The sequence below is a fragment of the Tamandua tetradactyla genome, chromosome 2 (genome assembly GCF_023851605.1).
Source record: "Tamandua tetradactyla isolate mTamTet1 chromosome 2, mTamTet1.pri, whole genome shotgun sequence".
In the NCBI taxonomy this organism is placed as follows: Eukaryota; Metazoa; Chordata; class Mammalia; order Pilosa; family Myrmecophagidae; genus Tamandua; species Tamandua tetradactyla.
In genome coordinates, this window is record NC_135328.1 from 43,901,885 (window position 1) to 43,924,328 (window position 22,444).

Below are 22,444 nucleotides of genomic sequence, written 5' to 3' on the forward strand. Positions count from 1 at the left end.
TTGCTATATCCATTTTACAGATGCAAAAACTAAGGATCATAGAGATTAGATAACTAAACTTCTCCAACTACAATCTTATGGCTAGTGTGGGTAGATCTGAAACTGAAGCTAGGTTTGTTTCACTCCAAGTCTTTTTTTTTTTCGTTAATCATTGCTACTGCTATATCTAAGAGGAAAAACTTCTCCTGAAACTGAGGAGCCTTTTAAGGGCCCCCTTCATGTCTTTGTTCCTTAGGCTATAAATGAAGGGGGTCAACGTGGGAGTCACCACAGTGTACACTGCAGCTGCAGCGATGTCCTTCTCTTCAGAGGCGACAGAAGGAGGGCACAGGTAGGCACTGAAGAGGGTCCCATAGAACACACAGACAACACAGAGATGGGAGCTGCAAGTGGAAAAGACCTTGGACCCCCCATCAGGGATTCAGACTCTCAGGATGGCCACCACAATATGGATGTAGGAGATGACAATGCATATAAAGGGGACAATGAGTACTGTGCCTCCCATGGCAAATACCATCAACTCATTGATGCCGGTGTCAGAACATGACAGCTTTAGGACAGGAATTATGTCACAGAAAAAGTGAGCTATTTCCCCAACAACACAGAAGGATAGCTGAGCCATGAGGAGGGCGTGAGTCAGGGCAACACTGTTGGTGAGGACCCAGCACATTGCAAGCAGCAGGGCACAAGCTCGGGGGCTCATGATTGTGGAGTAGTAGAGAGGACGGCAAATGGCCACATAGCGGTCATAAGCCATTACAGCCAGGATGAAGCTGTCCAGATCACCAAACATCAGAAAGAAGTACATTTGGGAGAGGCAACCTGTATAGGAGACGGTATGATGTTGAGTCTGTATATTCACCAGCATCTTGGTAACTGTAGAAGATGTTAAACCCATGTCAACAAAAGACAGGTTGACCAAAAAGAAGTACATGGGAGTGTGGAGGTGTGGGTCAAAACTGATGGCCACGATTATGAGGATGTTCCAAATCAAGGAGACAAGATATACACTAAGGAAAATTCCAAAGACTAACTGCTGTTGCTCTGGTGCCTTAGATATTCTTTGGAGGAAAAATTCAGAGATACAAGATTGGTTTACCCCATCCATGGCTTTGTAGCATCTGGAGGTTAGGGAAAAAAGTCAGAACGCTAGATTTCTTCTAAAACTTTACATATGCTGATGTATAACTTCCAAATCTCCCTTTACATTTATTATCACTCCCAGCCCTGACTTTAACTTCAAGCTGACCCTATTTCCTTTCTCTCCTTATTCAGAACCTCATAATTTTTTACTCTTTTCCTTGTTTCTCTCTGGCCAGTCTTCTATATAGAACGACCCACTTCCAAGTTGTCTCTGGGCCTTTTCAGCCCTGGTCTGAACATATCTTGGACCAGGTCTATCTATCAAAGTCGTCACTGCAATAGAAAGTATACATGAGTAGCCTGAGATAAGCTAAATCCTACATTCTTTTAGGAGATGGCCTAAAAATTCCATGCAAAATTCTTGTTTAGAAACCTTTACAGTGTTTCATTTTAGAATGAATATAACAGAAGGGACATGAGGAACACTCAGGTGTCTTTATTTTTTTGTCACTTCTACTGAAATAGGCAACAATGAGCCTTGCACTCTAACCTAGCATTTGCATTTTTGTCATTGCTACTGTCATTCTCCTACAGCTAACATTAACTAGGCACTCGCTTATGCCAGGCACTCTTAGACATTCTACATAGATTGTCTCCCCTAATCCTTACACTACTCTAAGAAACAGGGATTATTATTATTATCACCATTGCATAGAGGAGACAATTGAACTTTAGGATGTTTGAGTAATTTTCACAAAGTCTCACACTTGATACAGAATTCTAACTCATAGCATTAGACTCCAGAGATGGCACCATCGGTCAATGAAGATAGAAAGTGATTTTCTACCACCACATTTGTATTTAATCCCTAAAAATTCCTAGTTTGGCATCTTTTGTCTCACTTCCCCTTTGCATTTTGTACACTTGTCTTCTACACAGAATAATGAAATTGTTGAGCTGGGTAGAATCTAAAAGTTCATCTGGTCCAGAGGTCCCTAAACATTGGTCTGTGGACAAGTGTATCAATCAAGTGGGATGTTTGTTAAGAATACAGAATATCGTCCCAACTTCATGCATACTGAATTAAATTCTCAAGGGTACAGTCTAGATACCTGTATTTAAAAACAAAAACCTTTGGGTGCATGGGTAGTTCAGTGGTTAGAAATGCCTATCTTTCATGCAGGAGACCCAGATTTGATTCCCAGACCATATTCCACCCCCCCCCCCAAAAAAAAAAAAAACTGCTTCACGTATTTTTTTTTTTTAACATGGCAGGCACTGGGAATCGAACCCGGGTCCTCTGGCATCACAGGCAAGCATTACTGCCTACTGAGCCATTGTGGCCCGCCCTTCATGTATTTTTGATACTGTCAACATTAATAAAATTTTATTTAGTCCAATATCTCCATTTGATTCACAGATAAGTAAGCTAAAGTTCAGAAAGGCATAGTGATTAAGTTTACATTGTGCCTTGAAGGAAGATATAGAAGAGCCAGGGTATCCAGGCTCTCAGATTAGCGCCCTTTTCTTAAGCCAGCTATTTTTATATTAATTGTTATTCTTGGTTATGTCTTGTAGATCTAAATGTGTTCCCATTTTCCAAGTTTTTTTGGAGCCATACCTAAAAAAACCTTTACCTCCAAATCAAAAAAGACTGAAGCATTGTTCTTCAAGTTTTAAAAAAAGAAATTTCAGAACTATCATATTTATCTACCTATGATCTCTACAGTAACTGAGGAGCACATCTCAGGGCTATATTACTTCTGAGGGATCAGAAAACCACAAGCTATTTTTTCTCCTACTCCATTTCTCAATGGAAATATGATGCTTCACAAACATTAGATGGCTTTGACTGGGTATGTTCTAATAACAGGTCCTGGAGAGTATATGACTCTTAAAATATGACTGCTTGTATGTCTCATCAATAAGAACTTGATGCAGAGTCTCAGACAAATTCTAGACTTTCCTGACATCTAGACCCCTAACTTCAGCAAGTAAGCTGGTTTAGATCCATTGAGGCTTTCAAACTGATTATAAGTTATTTTAGGGCACAGCTGCATTTCTTTCATTCTCTCTGCCAACATGTGATGCTTTGAAAAAGCTGTTCCTACACAAGTCCCTCAGTCTATGGCACCAACAAATTAACACCATAAATTTCCCCAAGTCCTCCAAAAAGAGCCCAGAACTCTTCACCATAGCCCAGTTTTTCCCTTTCTGTACTTTTTTCTCTAATAAATGTTAGTTACAGGATAATGACAAAAGCAATCACAAAAATTTAAATGCAGGGAGAGAGTGCAAGACTCACTATTTTCTATTTAAGAAGTGACAAAGAAATAAAGGCCTTGCTCTAGTATCTCTTGCTTTATCCTTTGGTTCTTCCTTCTCCCAAAAGGGTTTCTTATCCTCAGAAAACTTAGATCTTATAGACAACAATGGGGTGCTTCTAGAATCTTGAGACATGATTTTTCTATTCCAGGGTGAAAAGATCCCTTCACTTACCTGTGCAGGCTCTTGATTTACTGCATTTGCTAACAGGTGAGGGCTAACTTGGACATAATGGCAAGAGTATTCCAAGACAGGAACTGCCAACCTGTAACTATTTTTCTCAAATGTCTCTCTCATTGCTGTTTTGGTTACTGAAAAGCAAGGAATGCAGATGCCCTGACTTTTTAGTGGAAAGAGCTCAGAGTCTACCTGAGTGGTACATATAATTGGAGCCAGTATTCAGGGTCAAGAATAATGAATAGAGGTGATAAAAAGCCAGAAGAATAAATAAGATTGCTAAACCAGGAGGAGAAGAGAGAGAGACTAGGGTTTCAGATGAGGAGCCCAAGAGAACAGCAAAAGATACAAAATCAAGGCCAGACCTGGGGGGGGGGGGCAGGAATAATCATAATTATGTTCATCAAATTGGAACAGAGAAGGTCAGAGAAGAGGATCTGTACAAAGTATTTAAGATAACCTAGGACACATGATATTCTCACCCATCACCCAACCCAGGTCTTCAGGCAAATACTTGTATTGTGAATAGCTGTATTCTGGAACCTGCACTGACAGACTCAGGAAGATGCAGATGCTGGTTCATCAGACTTATACTGGGAGAAGGCTGAACAGAGCCACTTTGGGCATCCACAAAATCAAGGAGTCACGGGACAGAGGTCCCTAGGTCCCTTTTGGAGCCAACACTCATAATTGCCCAATTTTAACAAATTAGTATAGTGTTGGCTTCATTAAAAATTGGGATGCTTTACCTTTTTCTCAATGTTGAGTGGTAGTATTAAAGAGTGGCATGAATGAATCCTACTCAATCTTTATTAATCCCTAAAGGCACTTACATAAAATAAAAAACTTTCTATTTTTAAAAATAATATTCTTAAATATGGACTATTGAATACTTCCCAGCTAGATCACCCTACAATGAAACTCAACATCTGCAGCCCCATCTATAAGCACAGAGCGTTCAGTCATATTTTAAGAATTTTATGAAATATCTGTAAAATATACAAATATACAATATACAATATACAAATCTTAGTGCACAGCTCAATGAATTTTCCCATATTTACAGTATTTCACATAACTATCACGTAGATCCAAATATAACACTTTGCCATCAAGTCAGAAGACTCCCTCTGACCCTCTCTGTGACACTACACCCTCTTAGAGGTCACCACTCTTGTGATTCATGTCGCCGTAAATGCCTATCCTGCATTCAGCTTCTTTAGCTCAACATTACTTCTGTTAGATTCAGTCATGTTGTTTCATATAATAGGTTTCTTCCTTTTATTGCTGTGTAATATTTCATTTTATGAGTACTCAGAATTTATATATTAATTTTCCTGTTGATGGACCTATGCGTTACTTTCATTTTTGTTTTGGCTGTTCTGGTAGTTAGATTCAGGTATCAACTTGGCTAGGTAAAGGTGCTTAGTTCTATTGCTGGGGACATGAGCCAATGGCATGTGAACCTCATCTGTTGTTGATTATACCTGCAGTTGGCTAGGAGGTGTGCCTGCTGCAATGAATGATGTTTGATTTAATTGGCTGGTGCTTAAATGAGAGACTCAATGTAGCACAGCCCAAGCAGCTTAGCATACCTCATCTCAGCACTTGCAGCTCAGCTCAGGCCTTTGGAGATGTAGAAAGGAATCACCCCAGGGAAACTTGTTGGAACCCAGAGGCCTGGAGAGAAGGCCAACAGAGATCACCCTGTGCCTTCCCATGTAAGAAGAACCTCAGTTGAAAGTTAGCTGCCTTTCCCTGAAGAACTAATGAAATAAATCCCCTTTTATTAAAAGCCAATCTGTTTCTGGTGTGTTGCATTCCAGCAGCTAGCAAACTAGAACAGCTGTTATAAGTGAAGCTGCTAAGGAAATCTTTGAAAATGCATTTTGTGGGACCATATATGTTTATAAACATTATCAGGTTGTTCACCTTTTTGTTGTAAAAAAAAAAAGACACAAACATCCCATCTGAAAAATAGGCAAAGGAATTTAATAGACATTTCTCCAAAGATGATATACAAATGGCAATAAGCATATGAAAAGATGCTAAAATCATGAGCCAATAGAGATGTGCAAATCAAAACCACAATGAAATACCCTTTCACACCCATTAGAAAGGCTATTATTAAAAAAAAAATAGAAGATAAGTGTTGGAGAGGATGTGGAGAAATAGGAACACTTGATCATTGCTCGTAGGAATGTAAAACAGTGTAGCAACTGTGGAAAATTGTTGGGTGGTTCCTCGGAAAATTAAATATAGGATTACCATATGGCCTGGCAATCCCACTTTTAGAACTGAAAGCAGAGACTTGAACAGATATCTGTACACCGATGTTCATAAAGGCATTATTTACAATTGCCCAAAAGATGGAAGCAACCCAAGTGTCCATCAGCAGATGAATGGATAACAAAATATGGTATATACACACCATGGAATATTATTCATCCATAAGAAAGAATGAAGTTCTGAGACTTGTTGGAACGCGGATTAACCTTGAAAGTATTATGCTATGTGAAATAAACAGGACACATGAGGACAGATAATGTGTGATGTTACTGATAAGAAATATCTAAAAATAGCAAGTTCACAAAGACAGAAGTTAATTAAAAGTTACCAAGGGAGGAAGTAGGAATGTATGTTTGGTGGATATCCATATCCTAATTATTCATACTAATTAGTAGAAAATTAATTTTCTCAAAAAGAGACTGATTGATATCTACTAATCTGGTCATCTTGTCCACCCAATTACTAGGATCCTTCTCAATTTGTGGTTGTTCTTTGGTGTACATTGACAATGAGCACAAAGTTCTTCACACTCTTTACCTACTCAGAGAAGTCTCCCCACACAACCTTGTCACCAATTTTCCAATATTGTTCTTTCCCAATCCTTGATTATCCATCAAACCTTTAGTCACTGCTAAAGGTTTAGTCACTGTTGACAGTTCCTCTGGCCATCTATCATTCCAGGAAACATGAACAATCAGATGCACTGCTAAAAGTTCAGGCCATTTGGAGGATTTTGCTTCACCAGTGTCATGCCAGGTCACCTCAAAGTGGGACTGCAATGCTGACGCTGTTCAGTTTAGGGTAATGCCAGAATATCATGCAGAACTTTCTATAAACCAAGCTCAAAAATTTTTCTTCCTCAGTCAACTAGTCACACAGCTTACATGTGCTTTCAGTACCTCCTCAAACCCAATACCATATATACCAAGTCCATTTGATGACAGGTGCTGTGTGAATGTCCAGTTTGCTGGATCAGACGATGCCTGGGACATGATGAACAGTTCACGTTGCATAACATCTTGGTGGCTCATGGTCAATTGTTTAGCTTCTACTAAGGCTCAGTATCATGCCAGAAGTTACTTCTGGACATGAAATTTCAGAGGGTTTTCCTGTTCTGAGCCAACTCAAAACTGCTCGCTTTTCAGGTAATTCAGCAAATAACAATACCATGGAAATACGGTGTGGCTATACAAATACCAGGCTAAATACAATTCAAGTAAATAAACCAGAAATAAATAAGGATTTTCATGGTAAAAAAGGTGTCACTATAACAGGAAGTTATGAAAATGTCTTTGTTTGCAATAACATTTATTTAAAATATGTGAAAACTCACAAAGCAAAAGGAGATATATGAAAATCCACAATAATATTGAGAGAAGGTAACATACCTCTCTCAATAGCTGACAGAAATGCTGCCCCCCAAATGTAAAAGGGTATAGAATAAATGAACACAATTAATAAACTTGATCTAATTGACATGTATAGAACACTAAACTCAATAAAAGAATTCATGTTATCTTCAAAATACACTGCATACTATTTTATAAAAAGTCACAAGAAATTTTAAATGTTTGAAACATTCAGAGGAATTCATAACTATGATAGAATTAATAATCATAATTATGAATTATTATGCAGTTATGAAGTATAATACTTCAAGGATTACTACAAAATCTCCAATGTCTAAAACTTTTAAAAATACACTTCAAAATTATCTATGGTTCAAAGAGTAATCAAAATAAAAAGTTGAAAATATTTTGAACTGAATGATATTGAAGGTAAAACATATCAAAACTTGTGGTTTGTAGTAAAGCAACTCTTAGAGGGAAATTTAAAGTTTCAAATGCATATGTTTAAAAAAAGAAAAGCCCAAAAATTATTTAAGCACTTCTCTTGACAGGTTAGAAGACAAATAGTAAGCCAAATAATTAGAAAGCAAAAGAAAGAAAATAATAAAGATAAGAGGAATTATTAAACAGAAAAATAGACAAAACAAAAAGCCTAAAGTTGGTAGCTAATGTTTAATAATATTATTAAAACTGTTAATTGTCTACCTTGTGACCTAGCAGGGTCTAATACTAGGTATATATACCGAGAGAAGTGAGTACATATGTCTACCAAAAGTTATGCACAATGTAGAGCGTTTCTCATAATTGCCCAAACTGTAAACAACATGTGTTTATATGTGATAGAAAAGTAAAAGCAATTCTAGTACATTCACCCAGTGAAATACTATATGCAATAAAAATGTCACTGCTACATGCCACAACATGAATGAACCTCATAGTTACAATGTTTAGTGGAAAAAAAAACACCTATAAGGACATATGTATAGTACTACTTATGTGAAGTTCAAGAGTAAAAGAAAGAAATTGAGGGCGGGGCCAAGATGGCGGCTTAGTAAGGTACGTGCGTCTTAGTTCCTCCTCCAGAGCAACTACTAGGTGAACAGAAACAGTGCAGAACAGCTCCCAGGGCCACAGCAGGGAATGGACACACAGCGTACCCCAGTCTGGACTGGCTAGTCTGACTGCGAGACTCGGCTGCGGTGAGATCCCCGAGCGGCGCGCGATTTCCCAAGCAGCGGCAGCTGTGGCGGCCGGAGCTCCTCCCTCCCTCCTTCCCGGGCCGGCTGAGAGTCTCAGAGAGACAAGTTTCCCAAGCCGCGGCGGCCGGTGCCCCTCTTTTGCAGGCGGCTTCCTTGACCGGCTACGAGTCTCAGATCAGAGGGCTACCCAAGCCGCGGTGGCCCTCCCCCACGGGCGGCTTCCTTGTCTGGTGGCGAATTCCCCAGGCCGCAGCGGCTGGTGACCGACGCCCCTCCCCCGCGGGCGACTTCCTGGTCCGGTGGCGAATTCCCCGGGCCCGCTGCGGCCGGCGACTGACACCCCTCCAGGGAGAGGAGGGAATTTCTGACAGTGGCAGGGACTGGGTCCAACCAAACACCAATAGGGGAATTAATAAAGGAGCCACAGGGTCCCCTCAAGCCGCGGCGGCTGACGCACCCACCACGCGCGGCCCCCCGAACCAACTGAGAGAATTGGATCGGAAATCCCCAGGCCACAGAGATCGGTGACCGGGGGGATCCCTTCCAAACACGTGAGACAAACGTGTGCCACGAGCGCCACCTACTGGGCAGGATAAGAAAAACAGAACCCAGAGATTTCACAGAAAAATCGTACAACCTTGTTGGGTCCGAAATCCAAGGAAATCTGACTAAATGCCCAGACGCCAGCAGCAGAAGATAACGGTCCACGCTCAGAAGATTGAGAATATGGCCCAGTCAAAGGAACAAACCAATAGTTCAAATGAGATACAAGAGCTGAGATAACTAATGCTGAATATATGAACAGAAATGGAAAACCTCTTCAAAAATGAAATCGATAAATTGAGGGAGGACATGAAGAAGACATGGGCTGAACAAAAAGAAGAAATAGAAAAACTGAAGAAACAAATCACAGAACTTATGGAAGTGAAGGATAAAGTAGAAAAGATGGAAAAAACAATGGATACGTACAATGATAGATTTAAAGAGACAGAAGATAGAATTAGCGATTTGGAGGATGGAACATCTGAATTCCAAAAAGAAACAGAAACTATCGGGAAAAGAATGGAAAAACTTGAGCAGGGGATCAAGGAACTGAATGACAATATGAAGTGCACAAATATACGTGTTGTGGGTGTCCCAGAAGGAGAAGAGAAAGGAAAAGGAGGAGAAAAACTAATGGAAGAAATTATCACTGAAAATTTCCCAACTCTTATGAAAGACCTAAAATTACAGATCCAAGAAGTGCAGCGCACCCCAAAGAGATTAGACACAAATAGGCGTTCCCCAAGACACTTACTAGTTAGAATGTCAGAGGTCAAAGAGAAAGAGAAGATCTTGAAAGCAGCAAGAAAAAAACAATCCATCACATACAAGGGAAACCCAATAAGACTATGTGTAGATTTCTCAGCAGAAACCATGGAAGCTAGAAGACAGTGGGATGATATATTTAAATTACTAAAAGAGAAAAAAACTGCCAACCAAGACTCCTATATCCAGCAAAATTATCCTTCAAAAATGAGGGAGAAATTAAAACATTCTCAGACAAAAAGTCACTGAGAGAATTTGTGACCAAGAGACCAGCTCTGCAAGAAATACTAAAGGGAGCACTAGAGTCAGATACGAAAAGACAGAAGAGAGAGGTATGGAGAAGAGTGTAGAAAGAACGAAAGTCAGATATGATATATATAATACAAAAGGCAAAATGGCAGAGGAAAATATTATCCAAACAGTAATAACACTAAATGTTAATGGGATGAATTCCCCAATCAAAAGACATAGATTGGCAGAATGGATTAAAAAACAGGATCCTTCTATATGCTTTCTACAGGAAACACATCTTAGACCCAAAGATAAACATAGGTTGAAAGTGAAAGGTTGGGAAAAGATATTTCATGCAAATAACAACCAGAAAAGAGCAGGAGTGGCTATATTAATATGCAACAAATTAGACTTCAAATGTAAAACAGTTAAAAGAGACAAAGAAGGACACTATATACTAATAAAAGGAACAATTAAACAAGAAGACATAACAATCATAAATATTTATGCACCGAACCAGAATGCCCCAAAATACGTGAGGAATACACTGCAAACACTGAAAAGGGAAATAGACTCATATACCATAATAGTTGGAGACATCAATTCACCACTCTCATCAATGGACAGAACATCTAGACAGAGGATCAATAAAGAAATAGAGAATCTGAATATTACTATAAATGAGCTAGACTTAACAGACATTTATAGGACATTACATCCCACAACAGCAGGATACACATTTTCTCAAGTGATCATGGATCATTCTCAAAGATAGACCATATGCTGGGTCACAAAGCAAGTCTTAACAAATTTAAAAAGATTGAAATCATACACAACACTTTCTCGGATCATAAAGGAATGAAGTTGGAAATCAACAATAGGCGGAGTGCCAGAAAATTCACAAATACGTGGAGGCTCAACAACGCACTCTTAAACAACGAGTGGGTCAAAGAAGAAATTGCAAGAGAAATTAGCAAATACCTCGAGGCCAATGAAAATGAAAACACAACATATCAAAACTTATGGGATGCAGCAAAGACAGTGCTAAGAGGGAAATTTATTGCCCTAAATGCCTATATCAGAAAAGAAGAAAAGGCAAAAATGCAGGAATTAACTGTCCACTTGGAAGAACTGGAGAAAGAACAGCGAACTAATCCCAAAGCAAACAAAAGGAAAGAAATAACAAAGAGTAGAGCAGAAATAAATGAAATTGAAAACATGAAAACAATAGAGAAAATCAATAAGACCAGAAGTTGGTTCTATGAGAAAATCAATAAGAATGATGGGCCCTTATCAAGATTGACAAAAAGAAGAAGAGAGAGGATGCAAATAAATAAGATCAGAAATGGAAGAGGAGACATAACTACTGACCTCACAGAAATAAAGGAGGTAATAACAGGATACTATGAACAACTTTACGCTAATAAATACAACAATTTAGAGGAAATGGACGGGTTCCTGGAAAGACATGAACAATCAACTTTGACTTAAGAAGACATAGATGACCTCAACAAACCAATCACAAGTAAAGAAATTGAATTAGTCATTCAAAAGCTTCCTAAAAGGAAAAGTCCAGGACCAGACGGCTTCACATGTGAATTCTATCAAACATTCCAGAAAGAATTAGTACTAACTCTCCTCAAACTCTTCAAAAAAATCGAAGTGGAGGGAAAACTACCTAATTCATTCTATGAAGCCAACATCACCCTCATACCAAAACCAGGCAAAGATATTACAAAAAAAGAAAACTACAGGCCAATCTCTCTAATGAATATAGATGCAAAAATCCTCAATAAAATTCTAGCAAATCGTATCCAACAACACATTAAAAGAATTATACATCATGACCAAGTAGGATTCATCCCAGGTATGCAAGGATGGTTCAACAGAAGAAAATCAATTAATGTAATACACCATATCAACAAATCAAAACAGAAAAATCACATGATCATCTCAATTGATGCAGAGAAGGCATTTGACAAGATTCAACATCCTTTCCTGTTGAAAACACTTCAAAAGATAGGAATACAAGGCAACTTCCTTAAAATGATAGAGGGAATATATGAAAAACCCACAGCTAATATCATCCTCAATGGGGAAAAATTGAAAACTTTCCCCCTAAGATCAGGAACAAGACAAGGATGTCCACTATCACCACTATTATTCAACATTGTGTTGGAGGTTCTAGCCAGAGCAATTAGACAAGAAAAAGAAATACAAGGCATCAAAATAGGAAAGGAAGAAGTAAAACTATCACTGTTTGCAGACGATATGATACTATACGTCGAAAACCCGGAAAAATCCACAACAAAACTGCTAGAGCTAATAAATGAGTACAGCAAAGTAGCAGGTAACAAGATCAACATTCAAAAATCTGTAGCATTTCTATACACTAGCATTGAACAAGTGGAGGGGGAAATGAAGAAACGAATCCCATTTACAATTGCAGCTAAAAGAATGAAATACCTAGGAATAAATTTAACTAAAGAGACAAAAAACCTATATAAAGAAAACTACAAAAAACTGCTAAAAGAAATCACAGAAGACCTAAATAGATAGAAGGGCATACCGTGTTCATGGATTGGAAGACTAAATATAGTTAAGATGTCAATCCTACCTAAATTGATTTACAGATTTAATGCAATACCAATCAAAATCCCAACAACTTATTTTTCAGAAATAGAAAAACCAATAAGCAAATTTATCTGGAAGGGCAGGGTGCCCCGAATTGCTAAAAACATCTTGAGGTAAAAAAACGAAGCTGAAGGTCTTGCACTGCCTGACTTTAAGGCATATTATGAAGCCACAGTGGTCAAAACAGCATGGTATTGGCATAAAGATAGATATATCGACCAATGGAATTGAATAGAGTGCTCAGATACAGACCCTCTCATCTATGGACATTTGATCTTTGATAAGGCAGTCAAGCCAACTCACTTGGGACAGAACAGTCTCTTCAATAAATGGTGCCTAGAGAACTGGATATCCATATGCAAAAGAATGAAAGAAGACCCATATCTCACATCCTACACAAAAGTTAACTCAAAATGGATCAAAGATCTAAACATTAGGTCTAAGACCATAAAACAGTTAGAGGAAAATGTAGGGAGATATCTTATGAATCTTACAATTGGAGGCAGTTTTATGGACCTTAAACCTAAAGCAAGAGCACTGAAGAAGGAAATAAATAAATGGGAACTCCTCAAAATTAAACACTTTTGTGCATCAAAGAACTTCATCAAGAAAGTAGAAAGACAGCCTACACAATGGGAAACAATATTTGGAAATGACATATCAGATAAAGGTCTAGTATCCAGAATTTATAAAGAGATTGTTCAACTCAACAACAAAAAGACAGCCAACCCAATTACAAAATGGGAAAAAGACTTGAATAGACACCTCTCAGAGGAGGAAATACAAATGGCCAAAAGGCACATGAAGAGATGCTCAATGTCCCTGGCCATTAGAGAAATGCAAATCAAAACCACAATGAGATATCATCTCACACCCACCAGAATGGCCATTATCAACAAAACAGAAAATGACAAGTGCTGGAGAGGATGCGGTGAAAGAGGCATACTTATCCACTGTTGGTGGGAATGTCAAATGGTGCAACCACTGTGGAAGGCAGTTTGGCGGTTCCTCAAAAAGCTGAATATAGAATTGCCATATGACCCAGCAATACCATTGCTGGGAATCTACTCAAAGGAATTAAGGGCAAAAACTCAAACGGACATTTGCACACCAATGTTTATAGCAGCGCTATTTACAATTGCAAAGAGATGGAAACAGCCAAAAGGTCCATCAACAGACGAGTGGCTAAACAAACTGTGGTATATACATACGATGGAATATTATGCAGCTTTAAGACAGGATAAACTTATGAAGCATGTAATAACATGGATGGACCTAGAGAACATTATGCTGAGTGAGTCTAGCCAAAAACTAAAAGACAAATACTGTATGGTCCCAATGATGTGAATCGACACTCGAGAATAAACTTGGAATATGTCATTGGTAACAGAGTTCAGCAGGAGTTAGAAACAGGGTAAGATAATGGGTAATTGGAGCTGAAGGGATACAGACTGCGCAACAGGACTAGATACAAAAACTCAAAAATGGACAGCACAATAATACCTAATTGTAAAGTAATCATGTTAAAACACTGAATGAAGCTGCATCCGAGCTATAGGTTTTTGTTTTGTTTTGTTTTGTTTTGTTTTTACTATTATTACTTTTATTTTTTTCTCTATATTAACATTCTATATCTTTTTCGGTTGTGTTGCTAGTTCTTCTAAACCGATGCAAATGTACTAAGAAACGATGATCATGTATCTATGTGATGATGTTAAGAATTACTGATTGCATATGTAGAATGGTATGATTTCTTTAAATGTTGGGTTAATTTCTTTTTTTCCGTTAATTAATAAAAAAAAAAAAGAAAGAAATTGGTGGTGATAGAAGCCAAACACTAAGGAAAGCATCTTCCATACTGATAGAACCATATGGAAATATTCTATATTTGTATTAGTATGGTGTTTACACAGGTAGGTATATACATATACAAAAATTCAGTCTTTATAGTCATGATATGTGGTTTTTCCTCACCTCACTTTTGTAAAAAATATAATTACAATATGCACAAACTTAAGCTAATGAATTTTACAACTTGAGTAGAATGGACAAATGCCTCAAAATTAAAATCTCAAAGCTGACAGGAAAAGAGAAAATCTAAGTAATTTAATATCGATTAAAGAAATGAAATCCATTACTAGACCTTCCCAAAATATAAATATCTAAGACCAGAAGATTTCTCTGATGTATTTTTTTCAAACATTTAATGGAGAAATAACAACAGTCTTACAGAAACTCTTCCACAGAACAGTAAAAGAGGAAAGAACTTCGAACTCTTTTTTTATGAGGTAATGACAAATCTAGTTACTAAAATCTGAAATGTACATGACAAGAAATGAAATTTACAGACCCATCTCTCTAGTTTCAAAAATCCTAAACAAAGTCTTAGAATATTAAATCCAGGTATACTAAAAAAATAATTTTTTTGAGTTAAGTTGTATTATGCGATGAAAGGATAGTTTAACATTTAAAAACCAATCGATGAAATTCATCACATTAATAGGAAAAGGAGAAAAATCATTTCAAAATGTCAATAGATGCAGTGAAAGCATTTGATAAACTTCAACACCTATTCATGATAAAGCCCGCGGGAACCTAGGAACAGAAGGAAACATCCTTAATGTGATAAAGAAAACCAACAGAAAACGTCATACTTAAATGGGGGGATATTGGAAGCTTTCTCCTGGGATCAGTTGAGTCGGGATATCCATCGTCTCTACTGCTTCCCATCAGCATTCACTGATGGTCCCAAACAGTGTAGTAAAACAAGAAAATGAAATTTAAATGCACAAACATTTGAAACAAAAATCCAAAACTATCATTATCATCAGACAACTTAATTTTATACTTAAAAAATACCCCCAATGCTAAAGAATTCAGCAAGATCACCAGATAGAATGTCAATATATGAAAGCCAATTTTATTTCTATGCACCATCCATGAACAAATAGAAAATAAAAACTTAAAACACACTATTTACAATAGAATAAAAAAGTATCAGATACCTATGAATAAATTTAAGGACAGATATGCAAGTCTATTGTACTGCAAATTATAAAACATTATTGAAAGAAATTAAATAAGACATAAATAAATGGATTAAAAGATGCAATATTCTAAGGGCATAAAATCTTCTCAAATTGTTCTATGTATTTAATTAAATCACTTGCAAAATCAGTTTGTGCGAGTGTGTAAATTCACAAGATAATCCTAAAGTTCATATAAAAATGCAGAGAACAAGGGATTTCCAAGACAAATTTAAAGACAAATAGCAAACTTGGAGGATTTACACAACTGATTATCAAGACTTATTTTAAAACTATGGTAGTTAAAACAGTATGATGGACAGGCCACGATGGTTCAGCAGGCAGAGTTCTCGCCTGCCATGCCAGAGACCCGGGTTCAATTCCTAGTGCCTGCCCATGGAAAACAACAACAACAAAAAAAAAAACAGTATGGTATCTGGCAAAGATAGACAAACTGAGGAATGAAACAGAATAGAGAGTATAGAAATAGATTCACAGATAAATGGTCATATGATAAATTATAAATGTGACAGACACTTCAGCATGGTGGGGAAACAATGATTTTTTCAATAAATCGTCTGGGTCAATTGGATATCCAAATGGGGAAAATATGCAATTTGAATCTGACCTCATGCCATATATAAAAATCAATTCTTGTATACATAACTGTGTGATGACATGGTGAGCCAGTGACTGTATACTGCAAATGGATTGTATGGTGTGTGAATATATCTCAATAAAATTGCATTAAAAATATATTTTAGGGTGGGCAACAGTGGCTCAGTAGCAGAGTTCTCACCTGCCATGCCGGAGACCTGGGTTCAATTCCTGGTGCCAGCCCATGTTAAAAAATATATATAAAGATATAGATACAGATATAGATATAGATAAAGATATTCTAAATGGATTCAGATCTAAATGTAAATGATGAAATAATAACTTTTCGATGAAAGTGCAGTTTAGAATATCTTCATAATCAAAAAGTATGTAAACCTCTCCTAAATAGAAAAAGCAGCATAAGCATAAAGAAAAAATTATTTGGACTATATTAAAATTGAGGACTTCTATTTATCAGAACACATCAATAAGAGTGTGAAATCACAACTCTCAAAGATGAAGAAAATATTTGTCATACATATATTTCACAAAATATGTTTACGCACAATATATAAAGACCTCTTTCAAATCAAGAAAGAGGCGGAAAACTCAATAGAATAGTGCAGAAAACTTGTAAAGATGTTTTCAACTTCATTAGTAATCAGAGAAATTTAAATTTAAACTAAAATATATTACTACTACACACCTGCAATAATGGCTAAAATGAAATAGACTATACCAAGTATTAGTGGGTTAAGAACAACCTAAATTCTCTTTTGGAAGAGTAAATCAGTACGATCACTTTCAAAAATTACAGCTGAACATATGCAAAACCTAAGACCCCAAAATTCCACTTGTAGGCATATACTCAACCAAAATGCATGCAGACACTCACAAAAAGACATGTCCTAGAATGTTCCATCACTACAATTTGTAATAGCTTAAACAGGACTCTTCCAAATGCCTATCAGAAGTAGAATGGATGAATTGTTGTCTATCTATGAGTGGATTATTAGAAGCCATGAGAACAAATAAAGTACAGTTACGTGCTTCCTGTCTACCTCCCCCCCCTTGGGAAATGGGAGTGCGCCAATGTCTGTCTCACCAATGTGTTGGGATAAGGGGAGGTGGACAGGCATTGAGTGTCCTCAACCCACAGGTTTTCCACGGGGTAAGAACAAGACCCTGAGGAAATTTTCAATGAGGCACACCTGAGGGAATTTTCACCTTGACCCATTTAGTTGATGGGATCTTGGACTTTGACCTAATGCCGCATTTGTGATTCTGAAAGTCTTGGGAATGGATGAGGATATATATTTTAAACGTGAAGGGGATGTAAGTAATTTGTGGCAAGTGTGGGGGCTGTGGTAAATTAAAGAGATGGTCAAAAATTCATTCACCTCCTATAGAGAAGGGAGCTTAATCTTTTTCCTCTGGTGGCTGGCCTCGCCCTAGTGACTAGTTTGGCCCATAGAAGGTATTGTGGGACTTGCAAAGCAAAGTTCTATGAAGCCATGCAGCATCCCTTATGGCCTCTTGAAATGTTCTCTCTCAAGATGCTACCTTTCAGATCCTACTGTCATACTGTGGGTAGCTCAAGTGATATGAAAAGGCCATGTACAGGTGCTTGACCTAACAAACAAATGATGACTGCATGAACTATTCAAAATAGTATTGAATAAACTAACTTTTTTTGAAAAATTAAAAGTAAATATATAGATCTTCCCTCCCCCCATACCAAAAAAAAATGACTGCCAAGCTAAGAATTTAATTTGGTACTTAAAATTTAGAAGAAATAATTAAGTGATTATGAGAAAGAAAGGACTGTCTATGAGAAAGAAAGGACTTTCAAACATAAAAGTAGTAGGGGAAAAAACACCAAGAAAGAAATCTAAGAGAGAGGTGAACTGAGCTGTTAGGTGTCAAAGGTAACCAATTAAAACTATCAAACCAAAATGGACATAACAGTGAAACTTCTGATTACTTGCTGTAATGTTATAAGCAAGAGACTAACGCAGAGAAAAATAATGGCTCCTCCTTATCCAATTCTCTCATGGAATGGCACCACCAGTGAGGGTCAAATGGATCAGCACAGACATGTGGCTGTCTCACTGCTGAGGGAGACCTGAACAAAATGCTCTTGAAGTTCTATGGACCCGTGGGGCTGAGGGGGAAGCAGGGGCTAGGTATGGAAAAATATTGGATAGTCAGTGTGGAGAAAAGTGTCTTTAAGGTCTTCCTCCACCCCCATAAGGAGGTCCCAGGAGAAGCACGTGGGGAAGGCCACAGGTTAGTCATGCAGATAAGAGCATGTCCTGTTGAGGGTCCTGAGTCCTGACTGCAGCTCCCTTCAGAGAGAGCCATCCACTGGCTCTGCACAAGTCTGTGTGTATATGTGGTGGTGGGGGGTGTGGGGTGCAGGTTTCCCCCTTCAGACCTGCCGGGTAAAGGCTGCTTTATTGTCTCTGGTCAGGATTGAAAAATCACACATGTTTTTGACCAGGAACTGAACTCCTCAATAATAGGACTCAAACACCTTGAGTTTGTTGAGTATTATTTGCAATTACATGATGAACGTATTCAATAAGTACCAAATTAGTACACATCGAAACACAGAAGATGAGTAATAGTTTTAGCAACTCCTATGTATCAGGCATTTTGCCTGGCATGCTTTATATAGGCTGCCTCATTGTGATTTGGGTTTGTGTGGGTGGGTGGTGGAGGAGGGTTGCCTCCTATTAGGATTACTCTGTTTAGTGAAATCACCAACATAAAATGCTCATGTTAAAACATGCTCCCAGCTTTTCCCTCAATTCAGTTTTTCCTAGGGCATTGGGCAGACAGTGAATGCCCAATGCATAGAAAGGAATTCCCAGGAGGCCTGCTTGTCTGGCTGAAGTTCACTGCATCCCAGCAAGAGGTTTCAGAATCACACTCCTGAGAAGTTAACCCCTGGGAAAGAGATGCCCTCCGTTCCCCCAGGACTCAAGCAGAGCTGGCTGGAGAACAGGCTGCACAATACCAAGGTGGGCTCTAATGAGCGCTTTGGGAAATGATGTTCCAGGAAGCTTTATAACCCTAAGGAAGACTTTCAAGCTTAGTCAAGATGAAATTGAGTTGTACACTCTAGTTATTCCTAATGAACTCTAAACTCAATAGACCTCAACATTATTGTTTCTGAGTCAGGGAGACCCTTATTGTAAATTTTCCATCCACAGGAGAGAATTGGAGAAATTGAAGATGCATGAAACTGACCCATACCCTGGCAGGTGAGAATCTGGAGGTGGGTGTACAAACTACACCCACCATCACCACCATTCTTACCAGCCCAATGACCAGGCAACAGTTTCTGGGGAGTTCAGCTGTAAGATTAGAAGTCTTTCCTCTAATCCAAAGGACAAATGGAGGACTAAACTATTTACAAATCTTCTAAGTTCACAACTTCTACAAGACCAATATGAGATGACATCTCAAACTAGCTTGCTCTAACTCCTAGGAGAGCAAAAGAGCACAGTAGCTATTTCAAGCCTAGAGAGCCAGAATTTGATTACTTCCACCCCTCTTATATATTTATAAGAAGTAAATGTCAGAGAGATTTAGTACAGGGTAGGAGTGAAGGCATAGGATTTGGAGTAGGTATACTTGGAGTAGGTACCTGATGTCTCAGGTACATCAGATATTTCTGAGACTCAGTTTTTCCAGTTGCACAATTGTGGAGAATAATGATGCTTACCATACAAACTTGTGAAAAGTAAATTAATGCTAACAAAGTGAATAGTACTTAGTAAGCTTCTAATAAGTACTGATCATGATTATGTCCAAAAGACATCATCAAGGGAGACATCAAAGGGAACTAAACTATCAATTCGCAGAGTAGAGACAGGAGCACAGGAGTAAAAGGGAAGGAGGACAGGGATAAAGGAGAGAGAGAGAGAGGGAGTGATGGAGGAGAGAGAGTGGCTCCCTTGCACTGTTTATGGAGGTGAGGTACCAACAGTGGATTGGGAGGATGCACACCACAGACACTCAGATATCTTTTGCCCCCAGTTAGAGAAGAACACAGGCACTAGCACTGGATGAGTGAGATCAAATTCTAGAAATTGGGGAAGCAAATGGAGAGGAGACTCTCTTATCCTTCACAGTCATTTTTGGGGTCCAACATAGAATATTCTAATGTGTGTGTGTGTATATTTGTGTGTACTCATGTAATTGTGTCAGGGTTGGGGAAGGGAAGTGATGGAGATCATGCATGTCATTTCCAAAGGATATTATCTTGACCATTCTCTATATGTCCCAAAGGTATTTCTTAATCTCCAATAAGACCCAAAGATTCACATTGGAAAGGACCATTATTTTCTTTTTTTCCCAGCACACAGATACATATTTGGAATTAACCTAATAATAAAATACTGACACATGGAAGGGTTTTATCTACACAGATAAAAACAACTACAAGGAATGGGAAAACCAAGCAGTGTGAATCAAACCTCTGTTTCAGAGTTCCTCCTTCTAGGACTCTCTGAGGAGCTGGAGCAGCAGCCTCTCCTGTTTGGCATCTTCCTAGGCATGTATCTGGTCACCATGGTGGGGAACTTACTTATCATCCTGGCTATCAGCTATGACCTACACTTGCACACCCCCATGTACTTCTTCCTGGCCAACCTATCATTAACAGATGCCTGTTTCACTTCTGCCTCGATCCCCAAAATGTTGGCCAACATTTATACTCGGAGTCAGACTATCTCCTATGCTGGGTGCCTTACTCAACTCTATTTTCTCCTTATGTTTGGTGGCCTTGACAATTTCCTCTTAGCTGTGATGGCATATGATCGCTACGTGGCCATCTGCCAACCACTGCATTACAGCACAACTATGAGTCCCCAACTCTGTGCACTAATGTTGGGTGTGTGCTGGGTACTAACCAACTGCCCTGCCCTGATGCACACATTGCTGCTGACCCGTGTGGCTTTCTGCGCCCACCAGGCCATCCCCCACTTCTACTGTGATCCCAGTGCTCTGCTGAAGCTTGCCTGCTCAGACACCCGCATCAACGAGCTGATGATCATCACTCTGGGCTTGCTGTGCCTCACCTCGCCCCTCATGTTGATTGTCCTCTCCTACAGCTGCATTTTCTGGGCTGTGTTTGGCATCTCCTCCCCTAGAGGGCGGTGGAAGGCCTTCTCTACTTGTAGTTCTCATCTCACAGTGGTCCTGCTCTTCTATGGGTCTCTGATGGGTGTCTATTTACAGCCTCCATCAACTCACTCTACAGAAGGGGACAGCAGGGCTGCCATTCTCTACATTGTAGTTATTCCCATGCTAAACCCATTCATCTATAGCTTGAGGAACAGAGATATGAAGGAGGCTTTAGGTAAACTTTTTGGCAACAAAAAAATGTTCTTCTTACCATAATAATGATACATGCTTCTGGCACCCCGAACACACCCCTGCTCTCCCATCGTTTCAATGATTCCACTACCCCAACACTGATTTTAAAGGAAGGATATCAGGAAACTCTTAGTTAGGGATGTAATAGAAGGGATAGTACTACATCTTTCTTAGACTGTGGAATGAATTATTCTGCCTCACTCTTTCTTCTGATCCCAGTGAGGCAATCATTACTAAGAGCTGGACACCATTACCCCCTTTTCATCTCTAAAATCATCACATTAGATAGAAACAGTGAACTAAGGCATGTGATGTCTGACTCCAGCCAAACACTTTTGTCCTCTGGGAACCATGTGATGAGGTGATGTGAAGGGAGAAGAATACCTTCATTTACTGAACTCATACAACAGGCCTCATTGTTCCTCATATCAGCTCTTTGAGGTATAATTGTGAAAACTGTAACTTTGGATGTTAAATAACTCGGCCAAACTAGGTAAGTTTGATTCTGCTGCCCACTTTCTTTCTGTAATACCACATTGGAGGGATCATGTCAGGAAAGTTTTGGGAGCATCTATAAGGCTAATAATGGTGTGGTTATGATTGGATATGGAGAATAAATTAATATATATTTTACTTATTTACTTAATAGTTCCTTCTTCACTAAAAAGCTCTCTTTTATGCTACTGTGAGGAATGTTAAAAAGATGTTATGGTAGATTGAATTGTATCCCAACATATGTTCTTTCTCTTAATCCATGTTCCTGCAGGTGTGAACACATGTGTAAATAAGACCATTTTACAACGTTATTTTTAGTTAAGATGTAGCCCAACTGAATGAG

General features: G+C 38.5%; 2 protein-coding genes across 2 annotated transcripts; one reads left to right on the plus strand and one right to left on the minus strand.

Moving 5' to 3' along the window:
* Positions 1–166: 166 nt before the first annotated feature.
* LOC143659893 (olfactory receptor 1N1-like) lies at positions 167–1,108 on the minus strand. The gene is given in 1 exon segment (XM_077133263.1): positions 167–1,108. A coding segment is annotated over 1 exon segment (942 nt).
* Positions 1,109–20,676: 19,568 nt separating this feature from the next.
* Positions 20,677–21,630, plus strand: LOC143656092 (olfactory receptor 1N2). The gene has a single exon (XM_077127856.1). The coding sequence runs from the start codon at positions 20,677–20,679 to the stop codon at positions 21,628–21,630; it is 954 nt and encodes a 317-aa protein (XP_076983971.1).
* The last annotated feature ends 814 nt before the right edge of the window (positions 21,631–22,444 follow it).

What these genes read in the sequence shown, in the direction of transcription:
- LOC143656092 (XM_077127856.1), top strand. Translation starts at nt 20,677, where the DNA reads ATGGGAAAACCAAGCAGTGTGAATCAAACCTCTGTTTCAGAGTTCCTC.